A 22,920-nucleotide genomic window follows, 5' to 3' on the forward strand; every position below is an offset into this window, starting at 1 on the left:
TTTAATTCCAGACTTTGTTAATGTAAATAAAAAAATTGATGGCGCGTGAGCTTGTGGTTATGGAGTTTGATTCGTAATTGCAAGGTCCGTTGTTCGGTCCACAGGGCAGGAATGTTTAGCAAGTGTGTTTACTACAGCTACGGTTCAACCCATGCCATGTGAGAGAAATTGGGTTGGTAATTCCGGTGTATACTTATTATATACATTCCGAACACAGGACCCACACTGAAGTGGCTATATCCTGTATAAATATTCGGAATAATATTAATATTAATAATAAATGACTTTTTTCATAAATGACGTAATAAGACTGAAAAAGCCTATCAAAAGTTATGAAGAAGAGACGGTATCAGTCCTCAACTGGTCATAATATCTTCAAAATATATAGGAGGAAAATTCAAAGATAATAGGGCTAATGAAGTTAAGTTGTGTTTTTATATCAAGAACAAAGTACGAACAAATCACGTTGAAAAGTAGCCTCACTTAATACAATATATTAAGTGAGGCTATTTTTACTATAATAATATACGGAAATGATTGTTTTTTAAAAGAAAAAGACGTTCTTTTGTTGTTGTTTTTTTCGGTGTCGGGGGACACCATTTTTGTAAAGAAAGCCGTTAAATTTATTTCAGCAAATCAAGTTGTTCCATTTTGATCACGTGATGTAGACAAAGCAAACCAGCTAGCAAAATGGACATATTTCTTTCGGCGACTTCAAAAAGAATTTCGGCAACATCAAAAGAAAATGACGATATCAACTTTGCCTGTTACAGACACACAGACACACTCTCCGTATTATTATAACAGATATATAGAAGGAAAATTCAAAAATAATAGGGCTAATAATGTTAAGTTGTGTTTTTATATCAAGAGCAAAGTACGAGCAAATCACGTTGAAAAGTAGTTCAACTTAATGATATACGGAAATTATTTTTTAAAAAAAACTGAGACTTACTGCGAAATTGGAGTAGTTAATTTGGGAAAACTTTTGCTGGGTTTCAAGCGATTTTTTTGCGGCCAGAAACTGGCCGAGCTTTTTGATTGGCTAATTCTATTGTTCTTTGCCCACGTGGTCCATATCAGGGATAGCCCATTTCATCCGAATATTGGGGAAGTGGTTTCTTTCACCCTAACAAACATTACTAAACTATGAAGATTTTACCATAGTAAGATGCGACCAAACTTGGTAAACAACTTTCAAATAAATTAAAATGGCCACTGAAGCGGACATTGTTTAATATAAACTTGGTGTTTCCGCTGAGTCATTCGTTTGTCTCTAAGCTTTTGTTTGAGAGAAACTCATTTTATTAACCTGGAAGAAGAATGCTTAGTTAACTAGGTCAGATTTTTATTTCTTTGTTCTGAGTAGAACCAACAAACCTCCAAGATTTAGGAGTTAATTGAAAATATAGTGTAGCGTCTGAGTCTGAGTTAATAGTTAGGCAGTTGATTTCGAATTTCGCACCAAATTTAAAAACACTATTTGACTCTACTTTTCGTTTTCCAACACGCACCTCTTGACCATACTTAAATTTTCCATAATACTTTGCAAGAAAGATGCTTTGTACTGGTTCACTGCTCCTTACAAAACTGAGCGGCTTTGCAGGTTGTATGATGCCATTCTTTACTGTAAGTCACGTGGCGTAATAATTACAGAGAAACTCTTATAACGACTATAGCCTCGTTTCTACGATATTTAATTATTGTGAAAATAATTTTATAAAGAAGAAATATTACATCAGAACTTCGCAAAGATAAAGCCTCCTTTTTAAGTTCGTTACAATATAGTAATGAATAAACTCTTTTTTAAGTTGCTCTTTCTTAAAAAAGCAAATCAACAATTCATTTTATGGTAAAATTTAAACTCCGTTGGTTCTTTGTTTTTCCTGTTCACCTTTTTTTGCGGTCTTGCAGCATGCCATATAGATAAAAAAAAAAAACCTAGGGACGAGAGTGCTAGATAAGGCAATATTGATATTTGGAAATTTTTTTCTTCCTTCTAAGAAAAACTAAATAAAGCCAAGATATAAACAGCTGGTCATGCTATTCTCCAGAAAAACAGATATATATAAAAATCACTGGGGTCGAAAGTGCTAGACTAGGCAGTATTAATATTTGGTAAATTTGTTCCCCTTGTTTTATAAAAGGCTAAATAAGTCATGGAATAAACAGCTAACCATCCTATTCTCCAGGGATCATTACCTGTTCGTTCTTTTCCCGCATAAGAAGTAGATAAAAAATCCCTGGGGACGAAAGTGCTAGACTAGGTTGGTTTATAAAAACGCATTATGTTATCGTAGTAATTGTAGGAATAGCTATATTTACTTCAGAGATTTTTATTAAAAATGTCATGTGAAATTATTTTAACAGGCGAAAAATTTTTGAGTTTCGAATTTAACTGAAACATTTCCGTGGTTCATACAAGTATAATATTTTCTCCTGAATTTATGCTATACATGATGACGTCAACATATTAATATTAACTTGAATAGAAATAAATTTTGCAATTAATTATTTGATGTTTAATACATTAACTTTGTTTATAAAATGTTTTATAATTAAAATGTATTTAATCATGTCATATTTCACGAATTTATAAATTCATTTTTTTCATTCATTCATTTAGTATTTTTATTTTTAGATATCCAGAGACTAACGATATCAAAATTCAACAGTTATCATTTGGCTGCATCATATGATCGTCACTCAATATTAGATATGTTATGTCGACATGATGTAACAAACATCAACCCTGTAAATGTTAACAACCGCACACCATTACATTATGCTGAATTGTATGGTCACATCTCATGTGTGGACGTTTTGTTGCGTCATAAAAATATTGATGTGATGATCAAAGATAATCATGGAGGAACAGCTTATGATTGTGCTGGAGGGAGGTTGAAAAAACAAAACTGGGAAATAATAAGACGAAAATTAAAAGAATACGAAGTAAGTTATTTAAATAAATTGGAAAAGAATAAATTTGTATTTTATTTTAATTTGAAAATAATAAGGATTAAATAAATTTTTAAATAAATATTTAGGTATGGAATGTTTTTATTTTTTTAAATTTTTGTGCGTGGTATAAGAAATTAAAAGATAAATTAAGAGTAAAGTTTTATTTTTTAAAATTTCATAACAATAAGGAGAAATAATAGTGAAAAAACGGATGTAATGATTCGCGATGAGAAAAAGATGATATTTTTAAACGGAGTAAACTAATTAACAAATTGAATGTAGTGAATAAAACTTGAGAATAAAGTGTGGAGGTTAAAAATAGTGAATACTTATAGTTTTAATAATTCTGACAGCTTTGATTTTTTATGTATGTAGAAATAATGAACAGAGACAGCGGAATAAAAAAGAGATAAAGTGTGATGTGTGTGAACATGCCAACCTGGGCGTTGGCGAAAGCTTGCTGAAAGATATATTTGGATATGTCGTAGATTTTGTCGTTCTTATTATTTTTTAAAATAAAAAATTATAATGAAATTAAAAAAAATAAATCTAAAAGAACAGAGAAGAAGTCAAAATACAATTTCGTACCCAGACTGATTTATATTTTACATCTTCTGAAATTGATTGTTATCATTGAAAGCATGAATTGATTATTATAGATCTAAAAATAATTAAATAAAAAGTTATTTAAAAAATTTAAATACAGAATGTCACGATGTTTCGTAATCCGAAATTATTTTGCATTTTTGCATAGAGATTGCACAAATTTCGCGTTATAATGTGAGTTATGTACAAATTGACGCATTGTCTCTCATTTAGAACGCATGGTCACATGATGGCTGTTTTAATGTTGAAGTAGCTATACTTTCCAGTCTTATCCTGATTATACTGAAGAATAGTAACATAACAGTTATAAAGTAAAACTCGAAACAATAAAACAAATATAAAGACACATTTTTTTGTGTTTACACATCACAAAAGCCGCCATTTTGTGATCATTGATTTTTCGTATTATTCGCAGTTTGACTTCATCTCCCGTTTTCCAAAAAGTAGCACCATAAACATACTGCCCTAAAACTCCTGAAACAATTCTTGGCGAAAAAAATGAAGATGAAATTATTGAAACTAAATTTATTTTTGTGAGTAATTATAACACACTTGTCTAAGAAAAAGGGAAGTAGTGCCAGAAAGCATTCTTGCTTCAAAGGCCTTCCAACAGGTAAGAAACAGCCAGCTGCTTGGACCATTTTCGTCCCCTGGATATGTTGCCTGATATGTCAAAGCAGCTAGCGCCCGGTCTCCAAGTCAAGACGAAAGAACCTCTGGGGACAAAGTTGTGCGTAGACTTATTAACAAAGTTGATACTGTTCAAAAAGGAATATAAAATAAGATGAGCACATTTCGTGATAAAGATAAAAATCTCAAATTTCTAATTAACAATTACAGACAATAGAATTCCAACACCAACGATTTTGATTGATCTATTTTAAAAAAACATACTGCGTCTAATTCTAGTTGTTGTGTTTGGGTTAGCAGTCAAAAAATTCATTATTGAAGTGAAACTGCGTCTAAATTAGCTGTCAGCAAGTTTATTAAAAAAAGAAGTATATTGTAGACTGTATTCTAAAAACAGCAGCTTGTTTTGTAGCCCATAGAACCTTATGAGCACTTCAGAATAACAGATTATCTTTATACCAAATTTAAATTAGGGTATTAAATACTTTACGACGTCAGACAAAAGCATTCAAACGCAAACGTATTTGACTGATTTAATTTAAATAATATACTGCATGTTTGCGTAAATGATTGGGATTTTTATATACAATGTTAAATAGATGTCTGAAAATTTCATAAACAATATATAGCTAGCTGTTAGAAAATGTATTTACTGGATCACATTTAAAGAAAATGAAAAACGTTTTCTTAATTATTTACAATTACTTTAAGGCTAGGAGATTCAAAAAGTTAAAGTAACAATTAAAGTAAGAGCCCTTCACGAATTTCCATAACTTAATTGATAAAAGGATTTATTCTTCTTTTAAGTATAACTATTAAGTTAAACTATTTTTTCTGTCATTACAACTTTTCCTATTCTTATTAAAGGGAAACTAAGGTCAAAATTTTTTTTTTCATAAAAACGTTTATTATACTATTTAAAAAAGATACCTTAAATTTTTTTTCAAAAAAAATGTATTTTTATGAGGATTTTAGAGTAAAAAGGTTATTATTTACATCTCCGTTAGAGTACATAAAAAACTCTACGATGGAGAGCAATGACGTATGATCCGCGAGTGAGTAAGTGAAACCATACTATAAGGTTCGCCTGATTTGATGTATGAAGACATAAAAGATGAATTTTACTTCTTAACTATAATTGTACATTTTGTCTTTACTACTCAAAATGCCAAGTTGCCTGGCATATGGATGTTCGCAAACCACTGGGAGAGTAACTGCTAAAAAAGGTTTTTCATGATCCCAAAGCCAGTGAATACAACTGAGAAACTTCGCGCAGCACAATGGTTGCATAATATTGGTACTGGATTGAATGTAGAAACATTTCCATTTGGGAAAAATAAAGTTGTATGTGAAGACCACTTCCATCCTGACTGCATAAAAGATGATTTAAAAGGACGTCTATCGGGGATAACGTCGAAACGGAAAGAACTACTTTGTGGAGCAGTTCCAACTATTTTTAAACACAAAACTTACGAATTTATTAACATGGATGGCACTACCGTATTAAAACGTGATTCATCTTTAAAAAGAAAAATGCAGGAAGAATGCCTACATGTGAGTTACAAAAATCATGTTTTTTAATTTCAACCTTTTCTGGTACAACTCTTTTAGCGAACATATTTAATTAGATAGCCTGGTTTCTATATTGTAATTAAAATATAAATGTGTTTCGTAATTTTTTTTAAGTAGTGAAAATAAGTGGAAATTTTATAAAAATTTCCATGAAAAATTCTTAATAAAATTTGGAAAAACGCACGAATATTATTACTAGTATTACTTTTTATTATCATATGTTATTTTTGTTATCAATGTTAATGAAAACCAGGTTAAGTTTTCATGCGCACCTGGCTGGACTTCGAAGAAAAATATAAGGGTTGATCTACACTTCATTTTTTTATTCTAGACCGTAAAGAAGTTACTTAGTGAAAACAAAGAAACCACACTTTCACAGACATTACATTTCATAGTAATGCACCCAAGCCGTATATTGTCTGTATGCTGAAAAGCGTAGTTGTCTAAAAAGAATATAATATGTTTTGTTGTTGTGGAACCTAGGCCTTACAAAATGTTGTATACATATTTTTAAATATTCTTTGACTCACATTCAGTAAACGAACTTTTATGTAGATAAAGAACGCACTTTTTTTTCGCATATGAAGTAATATTTTATATTTGTTTTGAAAGGTAGAATAATAAGCTTACTTGTTTTGAAAAGATTTTATATCCTTGAAATTATTTTGATATCTGCGATGTCTAATGCTTGCTGTCTCTAATACGGTGCGATTTAAACAAAGAATATTAAAATCTTTATGCAAGGTAATACATGTATTCTCTTCCAGCTTTTCTCCCAGTAAAGTTGTAAACTCCAAACAACACTTGCATTCTTCAACAGTCATTAACTCGTGTATATCACATTTTTTACACTTACACCAATGTAAGTTTTCTAACCTGCTTGAGTCTAAATCCTCATCTTCGTCGTCGTCTGAAATATCATTCGCAGTTTTTGATGAACAAATGTTTTTCAACTGACTTTCAGTATATTCAGGTTCGTTATCATAACACCCTTTGCAAATACTTTCATCTGTTTCAGAACTATATACTTCGCTATGTTCACTAGCACAACTACTTTTTTCGCTACTATCCATGACTAAGTGATTTTGAGTCTCGCGGCTCATACGTCATAATTCTGTATGGTTCACGAGGAACCGTGAATGGAGTACACGGTTAATTTCAGAAAACCTTAGAACTTTAATGGGCTAAAACAGCCTAAATAATGAAAATTAAGAGTTAATTTTTTTTTCAATAGTTTATTTAGATGTTATACAACGTTCTTAATTTTTTTTTAATAACATTTTTTTTTGACCTTAGTTTCCCTTTAATATTCCGAATATCCACTTCATGTTTTAGGAGAATTCGTATTCGCCTAAAATTGTGTTTCCTGGAAGAGAAAAGCAAAATACTTATGTCATTGTACGGATGAACTTTGTTTTTAGTGCGGGCGTTGCAATGTTTCAAGGAAACGCAGAAAAATCAGTCTTAATAATATTTTGTCCGGAATTGTTGAACTAAAACTTTTTTAAAAAAAATAATTATTTGCCCTTAATTCCATCCGTACCTTACATATAACATAGGAACAAAAGTGCATTTTAATTGGTTTGAGTGCACTGAATTTTAAGTTTTTATATGTTGACGGAACAGTAAAGTCGAGATTAAGTCATGCGATTCATTTTTCTTGTTAAAAAAATTAAAATAATTTGAAGATATGAACCTTCATTTCCTGAAGCTTCCAGAGAGCAAATTTATTATTTTATGTTTTATACCGATGTACAGTATACTCTCCAATTAGCGGACACCATCGGTAAATCATTAAAGTGTCTAACGTTTGGAAAGTTTTACATTTTAAGCCGCAAATTAGAAAATAAGGCCGATTTTTCTATCACAAAGGAAAAATAACAAATTATAATATAATATTAACATAATTATAACGAAACAAACTTTCAATCTTTACAGATCTTTAAAGTCTTTCAAACAAATTTTAACAAATGACGGAGGATTACAGATTTTATTTCGAAATGTTTTTAATTATTTTTTGTTTTCTGCTATTTATCTTGACGATCTTTAGCCTCTATTGAGATCGTTTATTTTTTTTGAACTGTCCGCTAATTGGAGAGAAAAAAAACCATATTTGCTCTTTGGTGCAAAAAATATTGTCTGCTAATTAGAGTGTCCCCTAATTAAGTGTCCGCTTTTTGGAAAGTTTTTATGAGTCTTTGACTATAAAACGGTCAGTGTATGAGCAAAATGTCCGCTAATAAGATGTCTTTGCCTTTTAGAGTGTCCCCTAATTGGACAGAATACTGTATAAGAAAATGCTTTCAGGTTTTATTAAAAATTCAGCTTTTTGGAAACACAATATTCCTTTTTGAGAAACATTATATGCTAACAAATACACTTGCCTGGTGGATAATTAATATGACATTTGAAATATCATAGAATGGAGCTGCTATATTAGAAACAGTTTTATGCAAAATTGAGTGCATTAAAAGCTTTAGTCATAAACGATATTCAAACGCTTTCTTTGATTAATAAACAATTCTTTACAACTTTTTCTTGAACTAGTTATTATTATATAACATAAATGTAAATATGTAATAACTATTTTAAGAGCAGAGAAAGAGAAAACACGATCCTACGCGATGTGAAAATTAATGAATTATACTCTTATTTTTTCGTTTTATGTTATAAATTCAGCTTTACTTGCAGAAAACTGTTGAGTACATTATTCTCAAATATCAAAAATCATAATAATTATGACGTTTCCGAAATTTTATAATGGTTCAACGAACTGAAGTTTTTAGATCAATATAATATTCCTGTTAAATTATATTTAGATTTGAAGAACATAACTATTTTGGAAACAAGGCTACTTTCAGAAGGCTCCTCTATATGAAGAGTGTGACCGTAACATCGCGCTCACAATTGGCAATGGCAAACCAACTTTAAAGATTAATTCAGTATTCTCACCACAAGAGCATCTAATCACAAAAATAAATCAGCAAAAATTTGTTTTAAATTTTTCTTTCAATGGCATAATTGACTGGCATAACTGTAAGGTTTGCCTTTAATATTTTCTGAGCCTGAGCTTATGGGCGTTTCTGAAAATGGGTAAATTCTGGAATATAAGAAAGTATGATGATAACAAAACATTTATTTGGTTAAATTTCATCGAACCAGCCCAAAACCATATCAGACCAAATGTCAAGTCAATAGGTTAATATTGGAGTATGGAACTTTTAAGTAAAAGGACACTATAATACCCGGTTTAGCCTTATTTTGTGGATTTCTTATGTTCACTGCTTTGTAATTAGTATTAAAAGTCATGAGATAATATATGTTTGATATCTACTACTATTGTTAGTGGATCCTGGGTTTGAATCACATGTCAGGTTGAGCGCTCAATCTAGGTGTGCCTTAAAAAATGATTGTGTTCGATTTACGTGAAATTTCTTCATAGCGTCTTCTTAGGTCAAGCAAGAATCGTTTTACAAAAAATCTTTTTACTTTTTTCAGTATTAACATAAAATTTATAGGTATATAATCTTTAACAAAACAACTATGTAATTTTGTTATGCCTCATGCAAAAGTAAATTCTATCAGAAAGGTTTGAAATTACTCCTTTTAGATAAATATCAATTTATTTAGAATATTAAAGAAAGCATGTCAATCTTTTTTGTTACTACATTCGATCAAATTTAGAACGGAAATGATTTTCTTCCATTTTTCGGGCTTTTCCACAAAATAACTTAAACTATACCATTATCTTTTTTAGTAGGCTAATATTAAACACGTTTAATAACCATTAATTGACGTCTAAAACGTGCCATAGCAAAGTGTCTTCCAATTCAAAGTTCCCAAGCAACTTTTTCTTTTCATTTACAAGCATTATTTTGCATGTATCACTCATGAAACTTTAAATATGACAACAGGTATACATCAACAATCCTATTAGTTGTGCAATTTTGTATTATAATACCCTTGTGTGTACAACAATACTTTAATTGATTAGTTAATTTTAAGCCAATTCTCGCAGCTGACAGGAAAACAACATCAGCATATTTTTACACTAAGAATTGTAAAGAACTCAGATTATAATAAAATGCAAAACTTTAATCAACTCAAATTCAGTGCAAATAAAATGTCTCAAAAAGGACCGTTTCTACTGCGACAAAATTGTTAAATCAACACGGGACATACCACCCAATGCCCGCATGTGTAATTTAAAAATAGGATTGATCAATATGTGAAAATTCATCTAGGAAAATTGGGTTTAAACAACAATTCGTGTTGTCATAGTAATTAATAAAAAACAAGTATTTCAAATATTTCTTTACTTTGAACTTTCACCACAGTGAATTAGTTATCACAACATGTGATTTTGATAAAGCCATAAAGGCCTTTTGTTCCATTCCACATTTTTCATGCACGCCATATAATTTTATAAAGTTTACCATTTCCACTGCAAAATGTTAAAACATCAAAAAGAACTTTAAAAATGTAAACTCCTTCATTCAATTTGACTTTTACTGCTCTTTGTTTACACCATACGCAGGAATGTGTGTTTCGTTTAGCCTTTCTTCGTCTCGGAATAAAAAATGAACACATTGGTGAATATTTTACACGGAGCCAATTTATGTGCGAGATTACATGAGACACTAGCTGAGGCGGTAAAAGTTTTATTTATAAAGTGGGTTGACATTGATTTTCAAAAGAATGTCTTAAGATCTAGTGCTCATAATGTTGTATTTATTATAGTGTAGTTAAGTCTAGCTTAAGATAAACGTATTTCATATTCCGAGACAAGTTACCGAGTCACACCTTAGGTGGCTAGTGTTTGGAAACGAAACTTCAGGAACGAAAAGTTGTTTAATGACGCGCCGTTTATTCATTTTTGTGAAAAAGCGCATATTTCCCTTTGATTTTTTCAATCATTATGAGTCTTATATCATATGTATTGGATGTTGGATGGTTGGTTGTTACTTGTCGTGGATTTTAATGTATGTATTTAGTTCTTATCTTAAAACATATTGATTGCATCAATTATAAGGAACTTATAGCTAGCTATAACTAAATTACGTGCATTTTGGAAATTCATTCTGCAGACATTGATTCTATTTTTTATTCCATTTTATTTTATTTCTAAAGTTTTTACCAGTGTTGCTAATGATTTTGTATCTTTATTATGATGATACGATCATCTTGAAAATTTTCATTTCAGATGATTCTTCAGCCCAAAAGTCTTGACATCAATCAAATATAATTGTAAACACAAGGTTTCACTTATTTATAGACAACAACATCATTGGTTACATCACAAATTTATCCCCAATGAAGTCCAGGATTTTGCATTTGTTAGGTTGTTGAGATTTTTCAAATCGAAGAGAAATAGGCTGCGTAGGAGCTTTTATATTATTTAGTATGTATATGTAGAGCCTAGCATATTTGACATTGGAAAAAAAGTACATCACAGAATTAAGACGTAAATCACGAAATTAGGACGTTTTAGCTAATTCAACCGGGAAAAATTTCCACTTTGTTTACTTGCATTTTTGCAAAGTTATTTTATGGAATAGAAACCACGAGGGTGCCGATAAGCCGCATACACCGTTAAAAGTGCGGGTGTTTTCTGGCGAGTTATGCGTTTTGAAAAAAAATAGGTATTTGCCTGAAAAAACCCACAAAGAACCGAACAATGCTTGAACAAACAAAAAATATTCACCAAAAAAACACTCAATAATTCACCACAAATTATTTAAAAAAGTATAAAAAATAAAATGAACTAACTATATATGTGGTACCGAAGTGCTTAAAAAAACTGTTTTTGATGGTTTTTAATAAGATTTACTTCATAAATAACTTATACATAAGAGAACTAATCAATTTACTCAGAATTGTTTATGTCAATAATGCGTGTCCTATTCTATTTTAAAAGACGTATTGTTAAAAATCATGTCCGTATTAAAGGTGTTTAATATCTAGTAGTAAGGTTTAGGCGACCATTAAGGAAAAGGTTTTGGTTGAGATAGGAAGCAGAAAAAGAAGGCAAAGTAAGTATTATAAGTTGTTATTCATTTTACTGTTTTTTGTTTTGTATTTTTCCCCATTATGCAGCGAAATTTGAAAGTACGTCAAAATGCGTCCAGATATAATTAGAGGTTTACACTACTATTCCCACCGTGAATTATGTAATTGAATGAATCAATAATTAAATTTTGTGCGTTCTAATGAAACAACATATAAAGTAACTCGCCCGGTAATCACGCAGTCTCTTACGTATGACGCCATAATATTTATGAATATGTGTTCTCGACTATATAGTATATCCAAATGTGTATTATGTGTGAATTGTTTTGTTTAAGCGAAACATTTCTTTTGAATTAAAAAAAAAAAAATTTAACGAAAAATTAGTACGTCTACCCGATTACCTTCACATACTGTAAAACCCGCATTGGCATTATGAAAATGACTTTTAATCTGCAGTAAAATATTTTTTTACAAGAGGGCGGTTTAATCTTCCCCTATATGCATTACACACCTTGGTTGTTATAATATCAACCAATAAAAGTATCATTAATTAATAAAATACCACTAAGTATTCTAAATATTTGTTTACTTTGAACTTTCAATACATTGGATTAGTTATTGCAAATTGCGGCCGTAACAATAAACAACAGATTCTATGGTTCCCTCAAACAAGTTCTAGAAACAGGAAATATAATATAATTACGCTCGTCAAAACAAACATTTTTATCCAGCAATGTTTCTCAACAAATTGTTGTTACAATCTTGGAGGAAGAAAGGCAGAAGGAGAAATAACTATTTTATGTATGCTTCAAATGTATTGAATTTTCTGTTGCTTTTAATTTCAAAAGAATCAGTGCGCGAAGTGCTCGACCAATTGTTTTCAGCGAAAAATTAATCAAGTTCTAAAATCTCCTTTAATTGGAATTTCTTTATTCTGTGAAAGTCTGGCTCTGAAACATCGCTGTGTAGTAAAATTTGGACGGACAAAATACTGAATATATGTTGGTAAGCATTGCATGCAAAAGGTTTAACAAAGAGTTTCAAAATATTTATAAAGCTGGAATAATAAGCTTTTTAGAAAAGCTAGAGTATAGTTAACTGATCATATAAAAAAGTACCGATAAAAATGAGCCGGACAAAAGTTGACAAAACATGTGGAATATTAATCCTTATTTTTACTGATAAAATAAGATCCGATTCTAGAAATTATTTAGTTTGTTAACAACGGTATATAGCACATGATGTCGTTGCTAATTATGTATTTGTTATAATATAATTACATCACTATGAAGTTGCAAATTCGGTATGTACTTCAGAAATTAATCAGATCAAAAATACTGTAATCGGTGCACAAAGCCAATCATATCCGGTTATTTCAATTTACGAATAATTTATTCACAAAACTGCAAAAGTTTAAGTTTAAGCGCAGTATTTTAATAAAATCAAAAAGTTGTTTACTGCCTAAATCATTTATTAAATGTCTACTATATAATGAGAACGTATACTACAATCAATTACTTGCAAAGTTATTTTATGGAATAAAAACCACGAGGGTGCCGATAAGCCGTGTTTTCACTCGTTCACATTGCATCAGTATTGTCCCGTGACATTCATCGAACAAAGTGTGTGCGTAACGTTACATCGCGACAGAAAGATCCGCTTTGCTCTACTACTTGAAAAACACCTACAAGATCGTTCTCTACCGATATTAGTTTTTACACAAACAAAGAGAGAATATTTCTGATTCTACCGTTAACGCAACGATCAAAACATCTTGTAACACACAGTCAAAGTGTGTTATGACCTAATTAAAGAACACAATAAGAAAGAGTTTCTTGTGAAAGCTCTAAGCAACTAAGTAGTCATGTGATTACATTTGCGTCGTTTAGAGAGAGAAAAAACACTTACGTAAACACGAAAAGAAATATGATTGGTTAATATAATTACAATACTCTTTGTATTACACCATGACTATATAAATAATTTGTTTTATTTTGAACAAAAGAATAAGTATATATGTAATCAATGTTGCATGACGATTACCAATAAGACAACATAATATATTTTAGGGTTGGTTTGTCATAAACTTTTAGATTTCAGCGAAGAAAGTTCAACAGCTTTTAACGTCAGCACAATTTTTAAAAAAGATAAATATATATTTAGATACAAATATTTATATATGAAATCTGTTTCACGGGTGAGTTTAGTCAGTTCTCCATCTTTTTTGATAATTATGTTTATAATATCATTGACTGATATTATCGATATTTAGTCTCCTTGGTTCTTCAAAGATGATTTTTGGTTTTTTTAGTTGAACAACATTAAACGTTGAAAGAATCTCAGAACGGAAAATATAATTACATATATATTTACAAAAAATCACGTTACACGGGTAAGTTTAGTCACTTCTTCATCTTTTTTAAATATTATTGTGGTGATACTTTCAATTTTATAATGCTGTTTGTTTTCATCTTTCCTTATCTTCCTGTCTTTTTATTTTTTCCCATGTTGCATTATGTTTGTTTACTTGCATTTTTGTAATCTATATAACAGATAGAATGTTGATGTAAGAATTTCCAGTCTGACTCAGGTTGTTTTTAACCTTTAGTTTCATTTAGCAATCTAGTAGCAAATGTTTCTTAATTTTTTAATACGAAGACTCACATATGACTTTCTTATAAACATGTTTCTTATCAAACAAACCCTTTTCAGTAAAACCAACCTCATCCGACAATTTACTTCTTCCCAAAGTCTGGGACAGCAATTAGAGGCCTTGGAGCGAGGTTAACAGCAATACCTAGTAAATATATATTGCCAGATAAAATTTGGAAAATGTTAATGATGTAACCTTAAATGTTCAAGAAAAATTGAGTTGATGACAAAAACTTTGGTGAAGTATAGAACTTGGCAAGACTGTTAACAAGTAAAAAATGATGAGCCATGTTCTTCTCATGACAAGATGCGTGCAACTAAATAAATAAATACTTGAAAATATTTGCATTCCTTTGTAATAATATCTCTCCTTCGACGACGTATTAAGTAGTAATATTTAGTACTAATACTTTTAGTACTAATATAAAGGAATTCAATACATATACTACAATGCTTTAAAAACGCCCGGGTGTGTATCTTTAGGGGCGTCCAATTTAGAACTGGAGATGAAGGTTTAAGAAAGAAACTTTTGATAAAATTTTACAATTTTAATTTATCTCTATCATTATATTAAAAGCTAGTGCAGTGCAGTGCAGTATAGTCAAAAGTATACAAAGAGAGTACCCAGGGTGTAAACTCATTTCTCGAACGATTTTTTAATTTATTATTTCACAACTAAACCCATGAGACTTGTAGTATTTAAAAATATTTTCATTTTTGATGAGACGCTGAATAAAAGAAGTTTAATCGCCGGCAAACGAAAACCCGCGACTTCCCGTAAATCCCGGACTCGGCCCGTATAGTCAAAAGTATACAAAGAAAGTACCCAGGGAGTAAACTCATTTCCCGAACGATTTTTTAATTTTTTTTTTCACAACTAAAACGCATGAGACTTGTAGTTTTTAAAAATGTTTTCATTTTTGATGAGACGCTGAATAAAAGAAGTTTAATGTCCGGCAAACGAAAACCCGCGTCTTCCCGTAAATCCCGGGCTTGGCCCGTATAGTCAAAAGTATACAGAGAAAGTACTATGTGAGTAAATTCATTTCCAAAACGATTTTTTAAATTATCTTTTCACCACTAAAACGCTTGAGACTTGTAGTTTTCAAAAATGTTTTCATTTTTGATGAGACGCTGAATAAAAGAAGTTTAATCGCCGGCAAACGAAAACCTGCGATTTCCCGTAAATCCCGGACTCGGCCCGTATAGTCAAAAGTATACAAAGAAAGTACCCAGGGAGTAAACTCATTTCCCGAACGATTTTTTAAATTTTTTTTCACCACTAAAACGCATGAGACTTGTAGTTTTTAAAAATGTTTTCATTTTTGATGAAACGCTGAATAAAAGAAGTTTAATCGCCGGCAAACGAAAACCCGCAACTTCCCGTAAATCCCGGACTCGGCCCGTATAGTCAAAAGTATACAAAGAAAGTACCCAGGGAGTAAACTCATTTCCCGAACGATTTTTTAAATTTTTTTTCACCACTAAAACGCATGAGACTTGTAGTTTTTAAAAATGTTTTCATTTTTGATGAGACGCTGAATAAAAGAAGTTTAATTTCCGGCAAACGAAAACCCGCGTCTTCCCGTAAATCCCGGGCTTGGCCCGTATAGTCAAAAGTATACAGAGAAAGTACCCTGTGAGTAAATTCATTTCCAAAACGATTTTTTAAATTATCTTTTCACCACTAAAACGCTTGAGACTTGTAGTTTTCAAAAATGTTTTCATTTTTGATGAGACGCTGAATGAAAGAAGTTTAATCGCCGGCAAACGAAAAACCGCGATTTCCCGTAAACCCTGGACTCGGCCCGCATAGTCAAAAGTATACAAAGAAAGTACCCAGGGAGTAAACTCACTTCCCGAACGATTTTTTAAATTATTTTTTCACCACTAAAACGCATGAGACTTGTAGTTTTCAAAAATGTTTTCATTTTTGATGAGACGCTGAATAAAAGAAGTTTAATCGCCGGCAAACGAAAACCTGCGATTTCCCGTAAATCCCGGACTCGGCCCGTATAGTCAAAAGTATACAAAGAAAGTACCCAGGGTGTAAACTCATTTCCTGAACGATTTTTTAAATTATTATTTCACCACTAAAACGCATGAGACTTGTAGTTTTCAAAAATGTTTTCATTTTTGATGAGACGCTGAATAAAAGAAGTTTAATCGCCGGCAAACGAAAACCTGCGATTTCCCGTAAATCCCGGACTCGGCCCGCATAGTCAAAAGTATACAAAGAAAGTACCCAGGGAGTAAACTCATTTCCCAAACGATTTTTTAAATTTTTTTTCACCACTAAAACGCATGAGACTTGTAGTTTTCAAAAATGTTTTCATTTTTGATGAGACGCTGAATAAAAGAAGCTCAATCGCCGGCAAACGAAAACCTGCGATTTCCCGTAAATCCCGGACTCGGCCCGTATAGTCAAAAGTATACAAAGAAAGTACCCAGGGAGTAAACTCATTTCCCGAACGATTTTTTAAATTTTTTTTCACCACTAAAACCCATGAGACTTGTAGTTTTTAAAAATGTTTTCATTTTTGATGAGACGCTGAATAAAAGAAGTTTATTCGCCGGCAAACGAAAACCCGCGACTTCCCGTAAATCCCGGACTCGGCCCGTATAGTCAAAAGTATACAAAGAAAGTACCCAGGGAGTAAACTCATTTCCCGAACGATTTTTTATATTTTTTTTCACCACTAAAACGCATGAGACTTGTAGTTTTTAAAAATGTTTTGATTTTTGATGAGACGCTGAATAATAGAAGTTTAATTTCCGGCAAACGAAAACCCGCGTCTTCCCGTAAATCCCGGGCTTGGCCCGTATAGTCAAAAGTATACAGAGAAAGTACCCTGTGAGTAAATTCATTTCCAAAACGATTTTTTAAATTATCTTTTCACCACTAAAACGCTTGAGACTTGTAGTTTTCAAAAATGTTTTCATTTTTGATGAGACGCTGAATGAAAGAAGTTTAATCGCCGGCAAACAAAAAACCGCGATTTCCCGTAAACCCTGGACTCGGCCCACATAGTCAAAAGTATACAAAGAAAGTACCCAGGGAGTAAACTCACTTGCCGAACGATTTTTTAAATTATTTTTTCACCACTAAGACGCATGAGACTTGTAGTTTTCAGAAATGTTTTCATTTTTGATGAGACGCCTAATAAAAGTGGTTTAATCGCCGGCAAACGAAAACCCGCGATTTCCCGTAAATCCCGGGCTTGGCCCGTATAGTCGAATGTATACAAAGAAAGTACCCTGTGAGTAAACTCATTTCCAAAACGATTTTTTAAATTATCTTTTCACCACTAAAACGCTTGAGACTTGTAGTTTTCAAAAATGTTTTCATTTTTGATGAGACGCTGAATAAAAGAAGTTTAATCGCCGGCAAACGAAAACCCGCCATTTCCCGTAAACCCCGGACTCGGCCCGCATAGTCAAAAGTATACAAAGAAAGTACCCAGGAAGTAAACTCACTTCCCGAACGATTTTTTAAATTATTTTTTCGCCACTAAAACGCATGAGACTTGTAGTTTTCAAAAATGTTTTCATTTTTGATGAGACGCTGAATAAAAGAAGTTTAATCGTCGGCAAACGAAAACCTGCGATTTCCCGTAAATCCCGGACTCGGCCCGTATAGTCAAAAGTATACAAAGAAAGTACCCAGGGTGTAAACTCATTTCCCGAACGATTTTTTAAATTATTATTTCACCACTAAAGCCCATGAGACTTGTAGTATTTAAAAATATTTTCATTTTTGATGAGACGCTGAATAAAAGAAGTTTAATCGCCGGCAAACGAAAACCTGCGATTTCCCGTAAATCCCAAATCGGCCCGTATAGTCAAAAGTATATTTTCATTTTTGATGAGACGCTGAATAAAAGAAGTTTAATCGCCGGCAAACGAAAACCTGCGATTTCCCGTAAATCCCGAGTCGGCCCGTATAGTCAAAAGTATACAAAGAAAGTACCCAGGGTGTAAACTCATTTCCCGAACGATTTTTTAAATTAATTTTCACCACTAAAACGCATGAGACTTGCAGTTTTCAGAAATGTTTTCATTTTTGATGAGACGCTTAATGAAAGTTGTTTAATCGCCGGCAAACGAAAACCCGCGATTTCCCGTAAATCCCGGGCTTGGCCCGTATAGTCGAATGTATACAAAGAAAGTACCCTGTGAGTAAACTCATTTCCAAAACGATTTGGTAAATTATCTTTTCACCACTAAAACGCTTGAGACTTGTAGTTTTCAAAAATGTTTTCATTTTTGATGAGACGCTGAATAAAAGAAGTTTAATCGCCGGCAAACGAAAAACCGCCATTTCCCGTAAACCCTGGACTCGGCCCGCATAGTCAAAAGTATACAAAGAAAGTACCCAGGGAGTAAACTCACTTCCCGAACGATTTTTTAAATTTTTTTTTCACCACTAAAACGCATGAGACTTGTAGTTTTCAAAAATGTTTTCATTTTTGATGAGACGCTGAATAAAAGAAGTTTAATCGCCGGCAAACGAAAACCTGCGATTTCCCGTAAATCCCGGACTCGCCCCGTATAGTCAAAAGTATACAAAGAAAGTACCCAGGGTGTAAACTCATTTCCCGAACGATTTTTTAAATTATCTTTTCACCACTAAAACGCTTGAGACTTGTAGTTTTCAAAAATGTTTTCATTTTTGATGAGACGCTGAATAAAAGAAGTTTAATCGCCGGCAAACGAAAAACCGCCATTTCCCGTAAACCCTGGACTCGGCCCGCATAGTCAAAAGTATACAAAGAAAGTACCCAGGGAGTAAACTCACTTCCCGAACGATTTTTTAAATTTTTTTTTCACCACTAAAACGCATGAGACTTGTAGTTTTCAAAAATGTTTTCATTTTTGATGAGACGCTGAATAAAAGAAGTTTAATCGCCGGCAAACGAAAACCTGCGATTTCCCGTAAATCCCGGACTCGCCCCGTATAGTCAAAAGTATACAAAGAAAGTACCCAGGGTGTAAACTCATTTCCCGAACGATTTTTTAAATTATCTTTTCACCACTAAAACGCTTGAGACTTGTAGTTTTCAAAAATGTTTTCATTTTTGATGAGACGCTGAATAAAAGAAGTTTAATCGCCGGCAAACGAAAAACCGCCATTTCCCGTAAACCCTGGACTCGGCCCGCATAGTCAAAAGTATACAAAGAAAGTACCCAGGGAGTAAACTCACTTCCCGAACGATTTTTTAAATTATTTTTTCACCACTAAAACGCATGAGACTTGTAGTTTTCAAAAATGTTTTCATTTTTGATGAGACGCTGAATAAAAGAAGTTTAATCGCCGGCAAACGAAAACCTGCGATTTCCCGTAAATCCCGGACTCGCCCCGTATAGTCAAAAGTATACAAAGAAAGTACCCAGGGTGTAAACTCATTTCCCGAACGATTTTTTAAATTATCTTTTCACCACTAAAACGCTTGAGACTTGTAGTTTTCAAAAATGTTTTCATTTTTGATGAGACGCTGAATAAAAGAAGTTTAATCGCCGGCAAACGAAAAACCGCCATTTCCCGTAAACCCTGGACTCGGCCCGCATAGTCAAAAGTATACAAAGAAAGTACCCAGGGAGTAAACTCACTTCCCGAACGATTTTTTAAATTATTTTTTCACCACTAAAACGCATGAGACTTGTAGTTTTCAAAAATGTTTTCATTTTTGATGAGACGCTGAATAAAAGAAGTTTAATCGCCGGCAAACGAAAACCTGCGATTTCCCGTAAATCCCGGACTCGCCCCGTATAGTCAAAAGTATACAAAGAGAGTACCCAGGGTGTAAACTCATTTCTCGAACGATTTTTTAAATTATTATTTCACAACTAAACCCATGAGACTTGTAGTATTTAAAAATATTTTCATTTTTGATGAGACGCTGAATAAAAGAAGTTTAATCGCCGGCAAACGAAAACCCGCGACTTCCCGTAAATCCCGGACTCGGCCCGTATAGTCAAAAGTATACAAAGAAAGCACCCAGGGAGTAAACTCATTTCCCGAACGATTTTTTAATTTTTTTTTCACAACTAAAACGCATGAGACTTGTAGTTTTCAAAAATGTTTTCATTTTTGATGAGACGCTGAATAAAAGAAGTTTAATGTCCGGCAAACGAAAACCCGCGTCTTCCCGTAAATCCCGGGTTTGGCCCGTATAGTCAAAAGTATACAGAGAAAGTACTATGTGAGTAAATTCATTTCCAAAACGATTTTTTAAATTATCTTTTCACCACTAAAACGCTTGAGACTTGTAGTTTTTAAAAATGTTTTCATTTTTGATGAGACGCTGAATGAAAGAAGTTTAATCGCCGGCAAACGAAAAACCGCCATTTCCCGTAAACCCTGGACTCGGCCCGCATAGTCAAAAGTATACAAAGAAAGTACCCAGGGAGTAAACTCACTTCCCGAACGATTTTTTAAATTATTTTTTCACCACTAAAACGCATGAGACTTGTAGTTTTCAAAAATGTTTTCATTTTTGATGAGACGCTGAATAAAAGAAGTTTAATCGCCGGCAAACGAAAACCTGCGATTTCCCGTAAATCCCGGACTCGCCCCGTATAGTCAAAAGTATACAAAGAGAGTACCCAGGGTGTAAACTCATTTCTCGAACGATTTTTTAATTTATTATTTCACAACTAAACCCATGAGACTTGTAGTATTTAAAAATATTTTCATTTTTGATGAGACGCTGAATAAAAGAAGTTTAATCGCCGGCAAACGAAAACCCGCGACTTCCCGTAAATCCCGGACTCGGCCCGTATAGTCAAAAGTATACAAAGAAAGTACCCAGGGAGTAAACTCATTTCCCGAACGATTTTTTAATTTTTTTTTTCACAACTAAAACGCATGAGACTTGTAGTTTTTAAAAATGTTTTCATTTTTGATGAGACGCTGAATAAAAGAAGTTTAATGTCCGGCAAACGAAAACCCGCGTCTTCCCGTAAATCCCGGGCTTGGCCCGTATAGTCAAAAGTATACAGAGAAAGTACTATGTGAGTAAATTCATTTCCAAAACGATTTTTTAAATTATCTTTTCACCACTAAAACGCTTGAGACTTGTAGTTTTTAAAAATGTTTTCATTTTTGATGAGACGCTGAATGAAAGAAGTTTAATCGCCGGCAAACGAAAAACCGCGATTTCCCGTAAACCCTGGACTCGGCCCGCATAGTCAAAAGTATACAAAGAAAGTACCCAGGGAGTAAACTCACTTCCCGAACGATTTTTTAAATTATTTTTTCACCACTAAAACGCATGAGACTTGTAGTTTTCAAAAATGTTTTCATTTTTGATGAGACGCTGAATAAAAGAAGTTTAATCGCCGGCAAACGAAAACCTGCGATTTCCCGTAAATCCCGGACTCGGCCCGTATAGTCAAAAGTATACAAAGAAGTACCCAGGGTGTAAACTCATTTCCTGAACGATTTTTTAAATTATTTTTTCACCACTAAAACACATGAGACTTGTAGTTTTCAAAAATGTTTTCATTTTTGATGAGACGCTGAATAAAAGAAGTTTAATCGCCGGCAAACGAAAACTTGCGATTTCCCGTAAATCCCGGACTCGCCCCGTATAGTCAAAAGTATACAGAGAAAGTACTATGTGAGTAAATTCATTTCCAAAACGATTTTTTAAATTATCTTTTCACCACTAAAACGCTTGAGACTTGTAGTTTTTAAAAATGTTTTCATTTTTGATGAGACGCTGAATAAAAGAAGTTTAATCGCCGGCAAACGAAAACCTGCGATTTCCCGTAAATCCCGGACTCGCCCCGTATAGTCAAAAGTATACAAAGAGAGTACCCAGGGTGTAAACTCATTTCTCGAACGATTTTTTAAATTATTATTTCACAACTAAACCCATGAGACTTGTAGTATTTAAAAATATTTTCATTTTTGATGAGACGCTGAATAAAAGAAGTTTAATCGCCGGCAAACGAAAACCCGCAACTTCCCGTAAATCCCGGACTCGGCCCGTATAGTCAAAAGTATACAAAGAAAGTACCCAGGGAGTAAACTCATTTCCCGAACGATTTTTTAAATTTTTTTTCACAACTAAAACGCATGAGACTTGTAGTTTTTAAAAATGTTTTCATTTTTGATGAGACGCTGAATAAAAGAAGTTTAATGTCCGGCAAACGAAAACCCGCGTCTTCCCGTAAATCCCGGGCTTGGCCCGTATAGTCAAAAGTATACAGAGAAAGTACTATGTGAGTAAATTCATTTCCAAAACGATTTTTTAAATTATCTTTTCACCACTAAAACGCTTGAGACTTGTAGTTTTTAAAAATGTTTTCATTTTTGATGAGACGCTGAATGAAAGAAGTTTAATCGCCGGCAAACGAAAAACCGCGATTTCCCGTAAACCCTGGACTCGGCCCGCATAGTCAAAAGTATACAAAGAAAGTACCCAGGGAGTAAACTCACTTCCCGAACGATTTTTTAAATTATTTTTTCACCACTAAAACGCA

The 22,920-nt window shown here is 32.8% G+C and overlaps 3 protein-coding genes across 4 annotated transcripts; 2 read left to right on the forward strand and 1 right to left on the reverse strand.

The window, feature by feature from the left end:
- Window positions 1-2,345: 2,345 nt before the first annotated feature.
- On the forward strand, window positions 2,346-3,626 carry LOC130629771 (ankyrin repeat and death domain-containing protein 1B-like). The gene is made up of 4 exons (XM_057443110.1): window positions 2,346-2,352; window positions 2,642-2,952; window positions 3,350-3,442; window positions 3,621-3,626. Exons 1-4 carry the CDS (start codon window positions 2,346-2,348, stop codon window positions 3,624-3,626), a joined length of 417 nt encoding a protein of 138 aa, XP_057299093.1.
- A 1,241-nt stretch (window positions 3,627-4,867) lies between these two features.
- Window positions 4,868-9,102, forward strand: LOC130629432 (uncharacterized). Of its 2 annotated transcripts, none has more exons than XM_057442619.1 (2): window positions 4,868-5,751; window positions 8,589-9,102. In XM_057442619.1, exons 1-2 carry the CDS (start codon window positions 5,431-5,433, stop codon window positions 8,592-8,594), a joined length of 327 nt encoding a protein of 108 aa, XP_057298602.1. In that variant the 5' UTR covers window positions 4,868-5,430; the 3' UTR covers window positions 8,595-9,102. The 2 variants fall into 2 exon arrangements, with proteins under 2 accessions (XP_057298602.1, XP_057298601.1); XM_057442618.1 differs by lacking the exon at window positions 8,589-9,102 and adding an exon at window positions 6,101-6,406 and having other exon boundaries at window positions 5,431-5,751.
- On the reverse strand, window positions 6,137-6,872 carry LOC130629430 (uncharacterized). The gene is made up of 2 exons (XM_057442616.1): window positions 6,400-6,872; window positions 6,137-6,212 (listed from the first exon to the last, which is right to left on the reverse strand). The coding sequence occupies exons 1-2, from the start codon at window positions 6,870-6,872 to the stop codon at window positions 6,152-6,154; spliced, it is 534 nt and encodes a 177-aa protein (XP_057298599.1). The 3' UTR covers window positions 6,137-6,151.
- Window positions 9,103-22,920: the final 13,818 nt, after the last annotated feature.

Source organism: Hydractinia symbiolongicarpus, chromosome 2 (genome assembly GCF_029227915.1).
Source record: "Hydractinia symbiolongicarpus strain clone_291-10 chromosome 2, HSymV2.1, whole genome shotgun sequence".
Classification (NCBI taxonomy): Eukaryota; Metazoa; Cnidaria; class Hydrozoa; order Anthoathecata; family Hydractiniidae; genus Hydractinia; species Hydractinia symbiolongicarpus.

Coding starts and splice junctions, on each gene's coding strand:
- LOC130629432 (XM_057442618.1), top strand. CDS start 5,431: ATGATCCCAAAGCCAGTGAATACAACTGAGAAACTTCGCGCAGCACAA. Junction 5,752..6,100: donor TGCAGGAAGAATGCCTACAT/GTGAGTTACAAA, acceptor TTTTTATTCTAG/ACCGTAAAGAAGTTACTTAG.
- LOC130629771 (XM_057443110.1), top strand. Junction 2,953..3,349: donor GAAAATTAAAAGAATACGAA/GTAAGTTATTTA, acceptor AATAATGAACAG/AGACAGCGGAATAAAAAAGA.
- LOC130629430 (XM_057442616.1), bottom strand. CDS start 6,872: ATGAGCCGCGAGACTCAAAATCACTTAGTCATGGATAGTAGCGAAAAA. Junction 6,213..6,399: donor ATAAAATCTTTTCAAAACAA/GTAAGCTTATTA, acceptor TATTCTTTTTAG/ACAACTACGCTTTTCAGCAT.